General features: G+C 30.2%; 2 protein-coding genes across 2 annotated transcripts; both read left to right on the top strand.

The window, feature by feature from the left end:
• The first annotated feature begins 32 nt into the window (after positions 1-32).
• On the top strand, positions 33-12,923 carry LOC148179063 (GTP-binding protein Rhes). The gene is made up of 5 exons (XM_088031530.1): positions 33-238; positions 7,157-7,378; positions 7,429-7,623; positions 7,874-8,066; positions 9,959-12,923. The coding sequence occupies exons 2-5, from the start codon at positions 7,201-7,203 to the stop codon at positions 10,380-10,382; spliced, it is 990 nt and encodes a 329-aa protein (XP_087887656.1). The 5' UTR covers positions 33-238; positions 7,157-7,200; the 3' UTR covers positions 10,383-12,923.
• A 479-nt stretch (positions 12,924-13,402) lies between these two features.
• On the top strand, positions 13,403-14,423 carry LOC148179062 (uncharacterized). Its single transcript, XM_088029787.1, has 2 exons — positions 13,403-13,588; positions 13,641-14,423. Exons 1-2 carry the CDS (start codon positions 13,584-13,586, stop codon positions 13,936-13,938), a joined length of 303 nt encoding a protein of 100 aa, XP_087885913.1. The 5' UTR covers positions 13,403-13,583; the 3' UTR covers positions 13,939-14,423.
• Positions 14,424-14,558: the final 135 nt, after the last annotated feature.

The raw sequence follows: 14,558 nt of genomic DNA, 5'->3' as shown, positions 1-14,558 counted from the left end.
CTGTCTGGTCCTTCAGGAATAGGCGCTCTAAACAACGAAGCAGTTACCGACGCTAAGCGTCGCTGGTATGTTACAATGGCTGTAACGTTGATTAATGAATAGTGTTTGTAATTTTGTATGAGTTAAAATTCATAGCTTTAATTAGAAGGATTAAAATGGGGGCCTTTAAATATTTAAAATAAAACAAAATTAACATTTATTGATAATAAACTCTAATTTATAGATGTCTGCATGAGTGGTATGTATAATTATTTTTTATATTTTCACTATTTTACTACACTATTTTAAATATTTTAAATAGTCTCCATGAGTACTAAGAAATTGGTATCAAATTCTATATAAAAGTTTTTGATTTCCACAAGAAAACTTCCCGTGAACATGCGTTGCAAAAACAAACTTTTTCTTTATGATTAAAAGTTGTTTTAACAATAAAGAATAAATATATTATGTTCTCCTGCATACCTACATAATTAAATTGAAGTAACCCTCATTTCAAATTAACTGTCTGAACGGATGAGTGTTTGCCGACAAGATTTGCAGATGACAACACTTTAGAAATTATATGCTTAAGGTTTTAGACAACAACAGATCAGAATTTACAAGCTAAACCTTCTTAAATTATCTCCTTCAACTAAAAAGATGAAACCTGACGGATTTTTATTTTAATTTGGTATTGATATAAATACTCCTAATAATAATTAGTTTTTGCAATGATAAAAACAAAAACCGAACTTTAAAAGTTTGCGGAAATAAAATATCTTCACGCCCTAAATAATCTGAGACAAAAGCAAAACAATATGTCTAATAAGACTAATTTATTTATTACGGACCTTAATTTAGACCAACTTCTAAGTAATAAAGTTTTATCGCTTTATTTCGGCTTTGTATTTGCAAAAGAAGCAATAGGTAATAGACAAATTACCTCAATCAATTACTTAAGAGTTTTTAGTTACCTATTCTTAAATCGAGATTTCTTTCTTTTGTTCTTAATTTTGAGCTTAATTGAGCTTTAAAGGAATTATCTAACAAAAAACTTTTGAATTTTTAATCATTGCCAATAGACAACGAATATTAAGGCTTTAAAAGATACGTTGCATACAGTAAAATATGTAATTATCTTGAGATTTTCTATTATTATTGTTAAAAAAATCATGAAAACACGTGTTTTACAGTTTCAAACTCAAACGTGTTGTCTTAACAGCTATTTTTTTTCCATATGTCGATGATCAAATTTGTTTGCCTTTATCGCCTTGTATTGATATAATAATAGATTTTTTTATTGGAATTTACCGATTTATTAAGTATTACTTATTGCTACAATAAATTAGGAACCAGATGTTAAAGACTTTAAGTAGCACGAATCAATTCCAACAAGATAATATCAATATTCCGAATCAATGCCAAGAGATTTTCGTTTGTATAAAAATTCCGAATTTAAATCTTATATCATCTGATTGAAAACCACAAAATTTAATATAACTTCTACCGCAGAAGAAATGGGATTTTCAATTGACGATTTCTCCGTCAGTTTCGTTTTATCAAAAGCTGTCAAGTTACCGTCTTATGTCTAATTTTGATGAATAAAATATTGCATTGATTTATGACATATCTAATATCTTCCTACGAGGTCTTTTAATAAAGAAAATATTAAATATTTTTGTCAGATTTCCTCCGATGGCAATTTTATTTTGCAAGAGAAAGCCATAGAGGGTTCATTTCTTGTTCATCTTCAGATTGTCTCTCCGGTTTAGAAGTGAAATCTTTATTAATTGGTAGATTTTAGAACACGAATCACGGCGAAGGTAATTTATGCAATTCTAGAGTAATTCAAGTCTGGGACTTATTAAAGTTGAGATTTACTGGTTTTCCACATTTTCGTAGCGAAAATTCAACAAGCAAAAACTTTATATAATTAGATTGTAGTTACTTATCGAGAACTATTCAAATTTTTGCTTTGTTAAACCATACAAAAAAGTTCAAATTAAGCATACGAAATAAATATTTCTCCTATTAAATTAAAAAAAAACAATTCAAAATAAAGCGGAAAATGCTCAAAGATCTGAAAAAATTCGTAAAAACCAGGTAATGTCAAAGCTTGAACTAAATTAAAAGCATTTAGATTTAAGAAAGGTACCTTCTATTTTCAGCAGTGCTATTCATTTCAATCAGTTTGTGGGCGTTTAAAGAAGAAATTTTTTAATGCAGAATCTGATATTCAATTAACACAATAGAATAAGTGTTATTTCTAGCGAGTTTTAAAGATTTTCCACTTGCAGAACACGTTCTGGCTCGTTATCAAGGCAACCATAACATCAAATTCGCCCTGTGGCTCAACAAGTTGTGAACGTTTTTGTAGCCGTTGTGGCCTTCTACATCTGCTATAACCCGTTCTGGTCGATTTTTCCAGTGAACATTTTCGGTCTTAGAATCGAAAATGCATAGTTATCGGTTATCACCCTCATAAAAGAAAATTTTCCTGTAGAGCACTGTGGGCATTAATTTAGTTCGATGAGGTCTTCAGAACATCTTCAACTCGTCTCTAAACATATTTATGCTGCAAAATTAATATACCAACTTCCCTTTTTATCTGAAAATAAATTGTACTTCTGTCATAATGGCAAAATACTTCATTTCTAACACATGAAACCTTTTTAGAAACTCCATTAAAACCTGCCACGTTCTCGGTTAGCAAACATTTAAACTCAAAACAAAATTAACGCTTTTATTCTAAAAATAAGTGAACACCAGCATCACATTTTTAAAGTTCGTTAAATCGGCTTGAGGGTTTTGTTCTCCCAGTTTAATCTTATACTATCGTTTTAAATATTGGGAATTTTCATTCAACATTGACCATCAATCATAAAACGCTCGTTGAAGTGTAAAATTCAGTTTGAGAGAAACGATTCAATCTGCAGGACTACGAATGCAACTTTTTCAGTTCGGTGAGCAGGTGTGGTATGTTTGATAGTTACGTATTCAAAAGCAATTTAAGACTATCGATAAGCACAAAGGATCTATATTTAAGATCAATTTATTGTCGATTTGTATCTCTCTTTTTTTAAAAACTGTGAAATAAAGTTTTTGAAATTCTGCCCGTTAAGGATTAAACAGTTTAATTTATTATGAATACTTCAAAATTAATCTGTTGCGAGACAAACTGTGAAATTCTGTAATTCCTGCTCAGTTAGTATAAGCGTCACGTCCATCTTAATCTCCATGAGCTGATGAAAGATCGACTTGTTTTGGCATTACAAAGATGAACATTTTTTACGAAAATTGTGATACGTGAACAACCTCTTACCGACCCAAAAACTTAATTAATACGAGAGAATTTTTGTCACACGACAGATTAAAAATTTCCGTGTCAGATGGTCTTCATAACTGGACAGCAAAGGATAAATCACCATGCATAACAGTCTCCCTTTTGTAATTTTACAATAGTTTTTGTACGATTTGAAATTAAAATACGAACGACTCGCTCCAATCCGCCTGTTAACGGAAACACTAAAACAAAAGGAACAAAATGAAAACACATTTTAATTTTCATAGTTGCACGAAAGCTACAAATGTGAAATTCATGTTGTTATTTTAATAAAGCTGCTATAATTTTTTTTATCTCAGGTTTTATCCACTCACAACCTAGAGATAATTAATCTCTGTTAAACGTCCAGACTGGTCGGATCATATCAATTTTGTTATTTTAACGTTGGACAAGCTAAATTAATCTCTGTTAAACATATTGGATGGATTACTTCTAATTTCGTTGAAGGTTTCGCGATTTACAAATCCAATATTGAGGGAATATATCACGGAGGATATTTCCTGTATAATGTAGTTTGTCAAGTTTCCGCTTAACGGGAAGCTTTTAGTGCTTCAAATTTACTTAGCTATTGTTCGAATTTGAATTAGACGAAAATGAATCCAATTAAAACAAAATAGAGATTGTTTACAAAAACACTGACAGTTTATTCACCGGATTTGATAAGTTGACGTGGAATATTTGCAAATAAATTGTTGGTTTACAAAGAAAACTCATTATAATACTCATAATAATAAATGAAAGACGAACAAGCTGAAAGTAAAATACAAAATATGAAATTTGAGATCTTATAGTTTCGGTCTAATGGTTATTGTTAATTACTGGGTCGAATGTGGGCAGATAAAATAGGTTCTAACCAAAAATACTTTTTTTTTCACAATTTTTTACGCATTACAATTCGAAATAATTTATCTACCCACCTGTCTGATACATATCAAATATTCTAAGGAACCTTTTAAATATTTGATGAACCTATTTCCCTAGTTGGAATTCAATGTTCATTTAATTTTCCGTCTTCTTGTTTAAGTATAATAATTACTTTTTTAATTCACCAGTATCATCTACATTTTAGATTTTAGCACAAAATTTGTTTTCAATTTATAATCATTATCAATGTCGATTGTTACAACTCCAAGGATGATAATAAACGTGTTATTGTTATCATGGAAAACTTATTCCTACATCTATCAAAATATTGTTGAAAGCATGTAGGCTGGTTTGAATTAAGAATAATATCAATATTCACCTATCTTTAAATAAGTGTGTCAGATTGAACAAACAAAATAAAGGTCAATAAAATTATAGATATTTGTAAATATCAAACCCTATTGATTCATCTCGTGACTGCTTGTTGCTTTTCTTTGATGATACTCAACCAGGAAAATGTTTGTCTGTGTTCTTAATACGGATCTATATAAACTCAAAGTTTATCGAGGATTGTCAATATTTCTTCGAAAAGTAGCGATACGATTAAATAAAAATTAATGACTCGGATTTCTTATTATTTATTTAATGAAGTTCAATTGGTAAAAACGCTGACGGCTTCAGATTGATTTTTGGTAATTAATTACTACGGCTTTAGTTCGTATCAGAGCCTTTTATTAGTATTTCAAAAGTTCTCTTCTGGAGTAATAGGATTAAATAAAAAGTTGTGTAGAGCTTTTAGTATGCTATATTTTATTTATTTGGCTTAGTTTCATTAGAAGTTATAAATTTCTGGCTAATATCATTCATGAAATAGATTAGATTTATATGTCATGAAGTAGGTACCCAACTATGAAATTTTAATCAAACTTAGAGTTTGGAGTTGGTTGTTCAGACGAATTCAGAATAAAACGTTGAAATGGGTATGTACAACTTCATTTTGAGTTAAAATACATCATACATAGTAATGGAAAATGCAATGCGTTTAAAACATTGATGGACACTGAAATAGAATATTACTATTTTATACGATTTTTTTGTATTCACTGCCTCCGATTACAATGGCGCAACCCATTTATGGATAAAAATATATGATTGCTATTATTTATCCTAATGTATTGACGGAAAAGCCTATTAAATTTAACAAGTATGTAGTTAATTTCATTTATTGAAGAGAATTGCGGCACATTCCTTCCAAAATGTTATTACTTTTATTGCATAACAATATAATTCTTTATTTGCAAATGAAACTTTATCGCCGTCACTTGAGTGACTATATTTACCTACACCATTACCAACTGATATTAAAGGAATTTTATTACAATGCTAGTTAGTATTGTAGCAAAACGAGAATTTACCTTTTTTTCAGTTTGGCAATGTGATTCAACACGTCGTATGACGTTGTTGACATGAATTGCAATTGGTTTTGTGTGGTTTCGGTTTGTTTTGTGACGATATCAAACGATATAAAACTGTAGTAGATTGGTATTTTTATTGGAGTTAATCGCTTTTGGAGTTATATCCTGATCAAGATGCGAATTCCGCAAATAATTTATGTGCAAAAATAATGTCCATTTAAAGCAATGAGAAAAATAAAGAGCTAAATAGTCGAATTAAACAGTTGGAAATTCGCGCTGCTATTAAATATTTCCTATTTCAATGATCAATGCAGGAATGAACCACCAAATAATATTGTATCTGTAGCATGTCGCATATCTTAATGAAAAATTTAGAAGCTCCTAAAGAAGGAAATCTCGGGTCTTCTTACTATTACATAGGAGTAGTAAAATAAAGATGAAAATTAGATAACAAAGATCAATAGAAAATATAAATTCATAAAAACAAATTTACAAATTATAAACTTTTCTAATATTAATATAGTAGGTATATTCCAAATGTAGCTATACAATGACATTTAAAATTTATTTGTAGAAGTACATACCCACCTGACTGGAAAAATAAATAAATATATCATATTCTGATGCCAATTTATTAAATAAACACATCAAAAACAGAGATTTATTCTATACATTATTGTTCGTTTACTTTTATTTACTTACAGTGAAACAAACACTGTACCTAACTTAAGTAAATTTATTTGTTGTTCTTCCTTTAGCGGTAGTTAACTAAAAAAAATCTAAAATATAAGATTCGAAATTATAAACTAATTAAAAACATAGCGTGTTTACGTTTTTGCTTTGTTCTAAATTTGTAACATCTTTGTGCCTTTTTGGTTGTCGTATTGATTTTTTTAAGTTTTATATATTTACTCCTCTGTCTAATATGCTCGTTCTTTTATTATTAGCTGGGTAAACTCTTTAAGCTTCTAACTCCATATTTCTTCTTCGTCTTTATTTTTTGGCTGTAACCAGCTTCAATTATGAAGAACAGTTCCGGTCCTACAACTGTTCCTCGTAAGCTTAAGCTACCAATTATAAAACCATTAATATTCATGAAACTGTAAAAATAACAAAAAGTCCAGAAATTTAGTACCTGATCTCAAAGTAAAGTTTTAATAGACGTACTGTATTGCTCGACGCGGCTATGACAAGTGTCGCGATTCTAAAAACGTTTTATGAGAAATAATATTTTATTTTATTACTCGCGGGGTCTCAATTCAAGTTTAGGGAATAAATGAAAGTTAACTGCAACGCTGTAATTCTATAATAAATTTATTAATGAATCCCTGGTCTAAGCACGGAAACGATTAACAAAAATTAATTATTCTCTCATTTATAATGACCTCTTTTATCGTTTGTTGATACTTGTTGTACAATATAATTCATAAATAATAAAGTGTTTTATTATTAAATTTCCTGTTTACTTTATTTTGACCAATTTTTAATACAAATTAAATTTAAATCGAAATAAAGCGCTCCTTTTAATAATATTTATCAATTTTCTCATTTTTAGCTTTTAAAATATCGTGATGTACTGTTACACAAGTAAGCCCAATTATGGATTTAGGCTCGTGCACGAATTGGTTTTGTGCCAAACGAAACGAAAAAGTTCAAAATACGACAACAGACTGTCAACCTGTAGTAACCTCAGGACCTGGACCAAGCCCTGGAAGTTCAAATTCTTGTGACGATGTAATTCCTCCTCAAAAGAATTGCTTCAGATTAGTAGTGCTGGGTACAAGAATAATAGAAATAACGAAGTAAAATGAACATGTTTGTTTTCAGGATCAGCTAGAGTAGGTAAAACTTGCTTAGTGTCCAGATTTTTGGGTGGTAAATTTCAAGAGAGTTATACACCAACAATAGAAGATTTTCATAGGAAACTGTATAGAATTAGAGGCGAAATCTACCAGTTAGATATTTTAGATACCTCTGGTAACCACCCATTTCCTGCAATGAGAAGACTATCTTTTCTAACAGGTAACGAGGCTTTTGTCGCGCTTCTCTATCTTATAGTTTGTTTAACAAAAACCGCTCTGCAAAACTTTGATTCCCTGTCAACGCGCCTTATGTGTGCTTTTATGAAAATGTCGCAGTGAGATCACATGAAAAGCTAAATAATCGCAAAAGCCATTAAGGCATAAAATCTTTTATAAGGGCACCTTATCCTATATAACTGAATTCTGCTTTTTATTGTCCGTATCGTCTCAAAGAATCCACTTATTTTCAGGAGATTTATTTGTTATCGTATTCAGCATGGACAGCCGCGAGACGTTTGAAGAAGCAATAAGATTAAGAGAGCAGATATTAGAAACGAAAATTAATGCTGGAGCGTCGTCGAATAGCGGTGGCTTAACGAGGAAAAAAACTTTACCACGAGTTCCGATGATCCTCGCCGGAAATAAATGCGATAAGGAAATGAAGTAAGTCGAGTTATTACAATTTGTTTTTTTTTTCACATTACAGTTTACTATGATCTGTGTGAATTCCGTCGCAAAGAGGTTCAAGCATAAATATATGTAACGCAACACCCATGACTTTAATGGAAATTTATATGCCACGCGTGTAGAGTTTCGACATCCTTTCCGATGTCCTAGTTCTGTTTTTCACAAAATTAACTTAACAACTAGGGAGCCACAGTGAAAATGTGATCAATATTAGCCGGAGGGCTTTAGCGAAATATATTACGTGAAAAGTACATTGTAAGCGCTGAGGAAAAGTTTAATAACAGAGTTCTTTTATCATACTTTTAAAATATGGTTTTTCTTTATAGTTCGTAATTTAGGTACTTACCTAACTCGCAGAGTTATGTTTTGTAACTACATTTATTAAACACCAATTCTATGTTTTGCTGTTACGATAAAAAAATGGAAATACGAAAATTTTTATTTTCAGGCTTACAGCCGTAAAATTTGCTAACTGTAACAGTTACGTATTCTAAATTTACTCAAATTAAATTGTAATACAACTATTATTACAAAACTTTTTTCAATTTGCCGAAACAAAACTTACAATGTTCTTCGAAAAATTAAACCTGGCGCATCCACCATTTTTATGCATAGGCTCAGACAATCTTTAACCGAAAATATTAATTTGTAAACGAACGCAAATAAAGTAAAAATTGTCTACTATTTTTACATTAAAATAATACATACAACAACTTTGCGTTGTTCTCTTAAATTGAATTTTCGAACTCGTGGCGGATTCACACTGGAAATGTGTCATAATTCAAAACCTCCAACATTAATGTGATGTTGCAAAAGTCCGATAAAACTGTGCTCAAACATTTCATTCTTTGATAGTGATAATAAACGTAAACGTACTAAAATACCAAAATTAAACGTTTACTTTTCATTTGCATGTTTTTGTGGTAACAGGAACTCTCAATGCTATTTTTACGAGCGTTTAATCACTGAGTTATTTCCTGTTTTAATTAAATGTACGTTAAAATTGGCTTTAAAGCTTATTTTTATGTATGTAGTAGAATTTCACCAGTTTTCGTGGAAATGGCATTTTAATTATCAGATTGAGATATATACGTTTAAATGACCCTTAATTGCTTCAAAAATTACTCCAGCAAATTTAAAGAGGTCCACGCGGTATATTAAATTGTTCAATCATTAACGCCGTAATGATGAAACATTAATATCTACTTGTAAAATAAAAATCAATAATTTCTGCATTAATAATTCAGTCCGTCTACCACAAGCACAGATATTTGATGCCATGCAAGTCTACAGGGGTTTTTACAAGCGTTGATAACGAGAAAATTTAATTAATTTACTAAAGTGACTAATCTTTAATTACTTTAAGCATGCAAAAGTTAATTAAATGAAAAGTTTGCTGGCTTATTTTTGATGAAAGAAATGCATTTAAAATTCATCGCATGAGAAAAATTAGAGCGATTTTGTTAGCATTGTAATATTACCTAACCGCCCCTTTCTGATGTTAAAATAAGATCTCTTAAAAGTAATATTCCGAAACCATCGCTCCATTTATTCATCTCATTATGGCACAACGAACATAACGAAGAGAAATAAACCCACTGAGTTTTCCGGTAATTCAAGAAACGGAAATGGTTTTGTACCCAAAGTAAAATTATCAATACTTGTAATAAATTCAAAACGTTCCGACTTTAGGAATGTTCGATTCATCGCAGCTGCCAACTTTAATTTCTAAAGCAAACCACTATAGTAACTTCACAGTTGTGTAAATTTTCCTGAAGAGGAATCGTTACGCCACAGTGTGAAGTACGAATTGAAAAAATAATGAGAGGACATGCTTGTTACTTTTCAGTGACATTTCATTATTTCAGGACGGTGACTGCTGAGGAAGCTCAATTATACTGTGACACTCAAGATTCAGGCTGTGCCTTTGTAGAAACATCAGCCAAGAAAAATGTTAAAGTAGATGAAGTTTTTTACCAATTATTTGTGGTGGCTAATCTGCCGCAAGAAATGGCACCAAATCATCACAAAAAAATTAGTGCCAATTTTGGGGCTCCTTGTCCTCTGCCTCCATCAGCACCCTCCCACCACTCTAAGAAATATACGCTTTCAGTAAAAAGGAGATTAAGCGATGCCTGCGGTGTCGTTACGCCTAATGTGAGACGACCTAGTATTAGGACCGATCTCATGATTATGAGAACGAAAACTTGTAGTGTAGGAGACAACAATTCAAACTCCAGTAATTCGCCTTTGAGCTGGAGAAGAGTTGAAAATAACTGCTCCATGCAATAGTTGTCTACCTACTCGAGCAAATTTTGTTGATTTCATGACCGTACACAGCAATAAAAGTACTATAAATTTTTATTTATTTTCACACGTTAAAACTAATAGTTTGTATCTTGTGTTTTGTGTCTGATTCAACTTTGGACCGATTTTGGATACGTATATATTTTCATCAAAGTGCTTTTGATGTTCGACTATCTATTCAATGTTAAAATCTACATGCATAATCTAAGCAAAAAATCGTTACCCGTCTGTATTCCTTTTATTTTTAGTCCACTGCTTGTTCCTGTTTCTGATTTTTATTTTAAGAGTCAATGTTTTAAATTTCTTCTAGTGATAGACATCGTTTCTAAAACACACTGAACAATAAAAAAATATTTTTGTATACATTGGGTAACTAAAAACTATCCAATATCAATGTTTTCATATTGATTTCATCAGTTCTTCCTCTACCTTTTATACAATTTTTATTCTATTTTTCATTATTATTTAAAGATAGACGTCGGACGGCTGCATTTAAAAGGGACCTAATCTTAAATCTGTATAACATTTTAGACTTTATTATTCTTGTGATGTAACATTATTTTCTACATAATTTTACATTGGCATTATTTAATGCTTCTACTGTTATTAATTATTTATCCGTTTTGTTATTTCTATACATTTTTCGATACATTATTTATTTATTAAGATAAGATGAAGTTTTTTAACAGTTAGTTAAGGCTAATTAGCGTGTTATGGTTACCATTGCTGTTACAATTGTTCTTGTGGTCACTAATCTATAATTAGATATTAACTAACGATTGAAAGACAGGCTCTTGCGTTTCCCAGAAAGTCATTCCGCTAAGAAAATGTGATAAATTTGAATTGGCTTAAGTACCTATCCACTAGCAGATGACTTTCATTTTCAAGATTTAGCGAAGCCCTCAATTTAGTTTGTAGTGATTTCGCTAACAAAACTCTTAGAAGTCTTGTAGCAATATCTAATCGATTTGTGTTGTTAATGTGGTGTAACTTGTATTAGAATAGATTTAGAACTAAGATGCGTATATCAAATTGATGTTGAGAATTTATACGGTCTAGTGATAATGATAAATGGTTTTGAAAAAATTAACTAAATGTTATTGCAATGAAAGTTTAGGTATTATAATATATTGTAAATTATATCTAATGATTTTAAGTTAAAAACGCAAAATTTTATATGAAGAGTATTACGTTTGGTTTGTATTTTAAGGAATACTTCTACGTAATATGCCATTCACTTATACGCGAGTATAAATAAATCAATAAATAAATATAAAATATACCATAATGCACATTAGTAATAAGCATATTTTTGGTGAGGACAAATTGATACCTATTTATATCATATAAAGCTAACTTTTCTCTAATTGAATTTAAAAAAGGACTAATTTTAACAACCCTGAAGTAGGTTTCTCCATTATACAGAAACATTATACATATTAGAACAGAAATCATTCCTTGGTGTTCTGCGTCATCTCCTATTAAATGGGCATCCCCAAGGGATGCAAGCCTCAAAATCGTAGTGTTTAAACTAGTGGGTCCAAAGCATAAATTTCGCATTCCTATTACTTTGGAAGGAAGAGAAAGGTTATCCATTCAAATAGTTGAAGGACGTATACAAATACCGATTGTGTGGTTTCAGGAAGGATTGCATCGGAACAGGAAATTAGATCGCGTTCCGTTTAATCACAGTTTTCGATATTTTAATGTATTTTTCATTTAGAATTTTAAGAATCCATAATCAGATTTTTGAACTTTTTTAAGATGATGGGGAATACTAATAAATAAACAGAAATGAGGTATCACTTTGTTCTCATCAAGCACAATTATTAATTACTCTAATTACATTTGTACTCAACGGGTACATATCAACATTTAACTATACAATTATCAGATTGGGCCAATATATTAATCATACCTATAGATGGCGAATAAAAATTTTTGCTTTCAGATATCTATGTATTTATTTTTGAAAAATATTTAGGTATACATACTTAGGTATATGAATGTACATATGTCTGAAAAATTATAACATTTCGTATTTAATATAATTATTCATTTCTCTATAAAATATATTGGGAATATATAACATTAAAATTGGATTATTAGGTACTTCTTGCATCAGAAGAAAATAATATAAATAAAAAGATAAATAAATAAATATCTCTAAGACCACCAAGCAAAAATGAGCACCAATTGGCCTTCCGCCTTAATAAATCATACAGAAATATAATTAAATTGTATACTGGGTTGTGCAAAACAATGTTTAATTATTGTATTTTGATGTATTATCAATTTGTACATGTCTACATATTACTGTTATCTGCCAATCGCTATAATTCCCTACCTATAAATTACTTTAGTTTACAAGTTTTATTATATTATAATTGTTAATGTAATAAAGTTCATTTATTATTAGTAAATAGCAAGTAGATAATTGATCAGTTTTATCTAATGTATTTACTAACGATTTATTGATGTTGGTCCATTAATAAAATTGTTGATATTATGATAAAATCTGTATATAAAAACACCCAATTTATGTATTTTTATAAAATTCTGTTATACAAATAGATAAAGAAAAGAGCATTGAAAAGTGTTAATGTGTATTGTGTTGGACTGTAAAATAAAGATATTATTAAAAAGTATTGTTATATTTTATAAAAACACGGTATTCTATAGCATATCCGGTGAGAGATTGGGATATTTAGACAGTTGACATATAGGTTGGCAGCAAATTATGCTACAAAATACACTAAAAACACTAAATTCCTACGCGAAATGGGTTGACAGGGTTGTCAGTAACTGGGGTTACTTTGTTATTTTAAATTTCGCGCGTATGGATCACTTTTTATTGCGTAGATTTAGTGACTTTTCTGTCATTCAAACTCTCGCTGTACGAACTATATCAATTTATTTATTAATATCAATTAAAAAAAATAGTTCGACGGTAACAGCATACTCCAACATACCGTTAGTGAGACTTTAGCCACCTCCATTCCTGCGTCCTTTGCCCGGTCGGTAATGCAGAAACATTGTTTACAATCAAACTTAGTTGACAATTGACATATTGTCTAAAGATTGATAACAATTTTATTATTTTTAAAATCCTCCTTAATTTCCCACATAATTTTATGTTGTGATTTTAAATTATTTAGGTACATTTAGCGTGTCCTCTGACTCAAAATGAGGTTAGTAACAATTCTGTCTTTTCTTCATTTTGCAATTCTTTTCTAATTTTAGTGGACCACGTATGGGAATGAATCAGATGAATGGAAACAATAACAGAAGGCCCACAGATGTAAACAGAGTTCCTGCGCATGAAAAGCCAGTTACTCATCAACAACATGATGATTTGATAAGGTACATCTTTGATTCATGGAACAAAGTATCCCAGGAAGTTGATAGGAACACAGGAACTTCAGTTATATTTTATCAAGAACAAGAAAACCAGAATCTCAAGGATTTTGAGCCATTTGATTTAGAGGGGTTTTGGGGTAGGAGAATGGTACAAAATTATCAGCAATCTCAAAACTCATAGCAGTTTATTAGCTCTGTAACATATTCTCTGTTATATTTATGATTACATATTAAGATTTACTATTATGATCCACATTTTAATTTTTTACAATTATGTGATTGTCTTAATTTACACAACATTTTTTTGCTCAAAATCTATTGTAAGAAAAAAGGATCTTTTACTAATATTATGAATGAAATTTCTCCCAAATTTCAGCTAAATTTACATCCAGCTGCATTGCCTACGTATTTTCGAATATACATTTGTTTACCAAAAAGTCTTCAGCTTTGAAACATGTTGAAAAATACTGCTATTGTTGGCTGATTAGCTTTTTATAAAATAAATTAAATATTACGTCTTGTGGATCATACTATTTATGTTATTATTTTCAACAGTATTTTTTATTATTTCACATTCCCTTGATTTGCAATTGGTTATAATAAGGTCGTTTTAATCATGACAAAAAACGCGTAGCATCATTGAAATACAATGTTTTATTTATTATATTATTGTTGTTTTTGTAGTATCCTTTCCCCATTATCATTGCCGAGTTTTTCTTGCAAAATTTAAAATCTCGGGCCATGACGCTTTTAGAAAAGCGGGAATTTTAAAATTTGTTCGTAAAATTCTGAAAACAATAG

Source organism: Gnatocerus cornutus, chromosome 2 (genome assembly GCF_029298725.1).
Source record: "Gnatocerus cornutus isolate USDA-ARS CGAHR chromosome 2, icGnaCorn1.1, whole genome shotgun sequence".
In the NCBI taxonomy this organism is placed as follows: domain Eukaryota; kingdom Metazoa; phylum Arthropoda; class Insecta; order Coleoptera; family Tenebrionidae; genus Gnatocerus; species Gnatocerus cornutus.
Note: the sequence above shows the minus strand (reverse complement) of the source record. Positions and strands in the feature narration are given on the sequence as shown.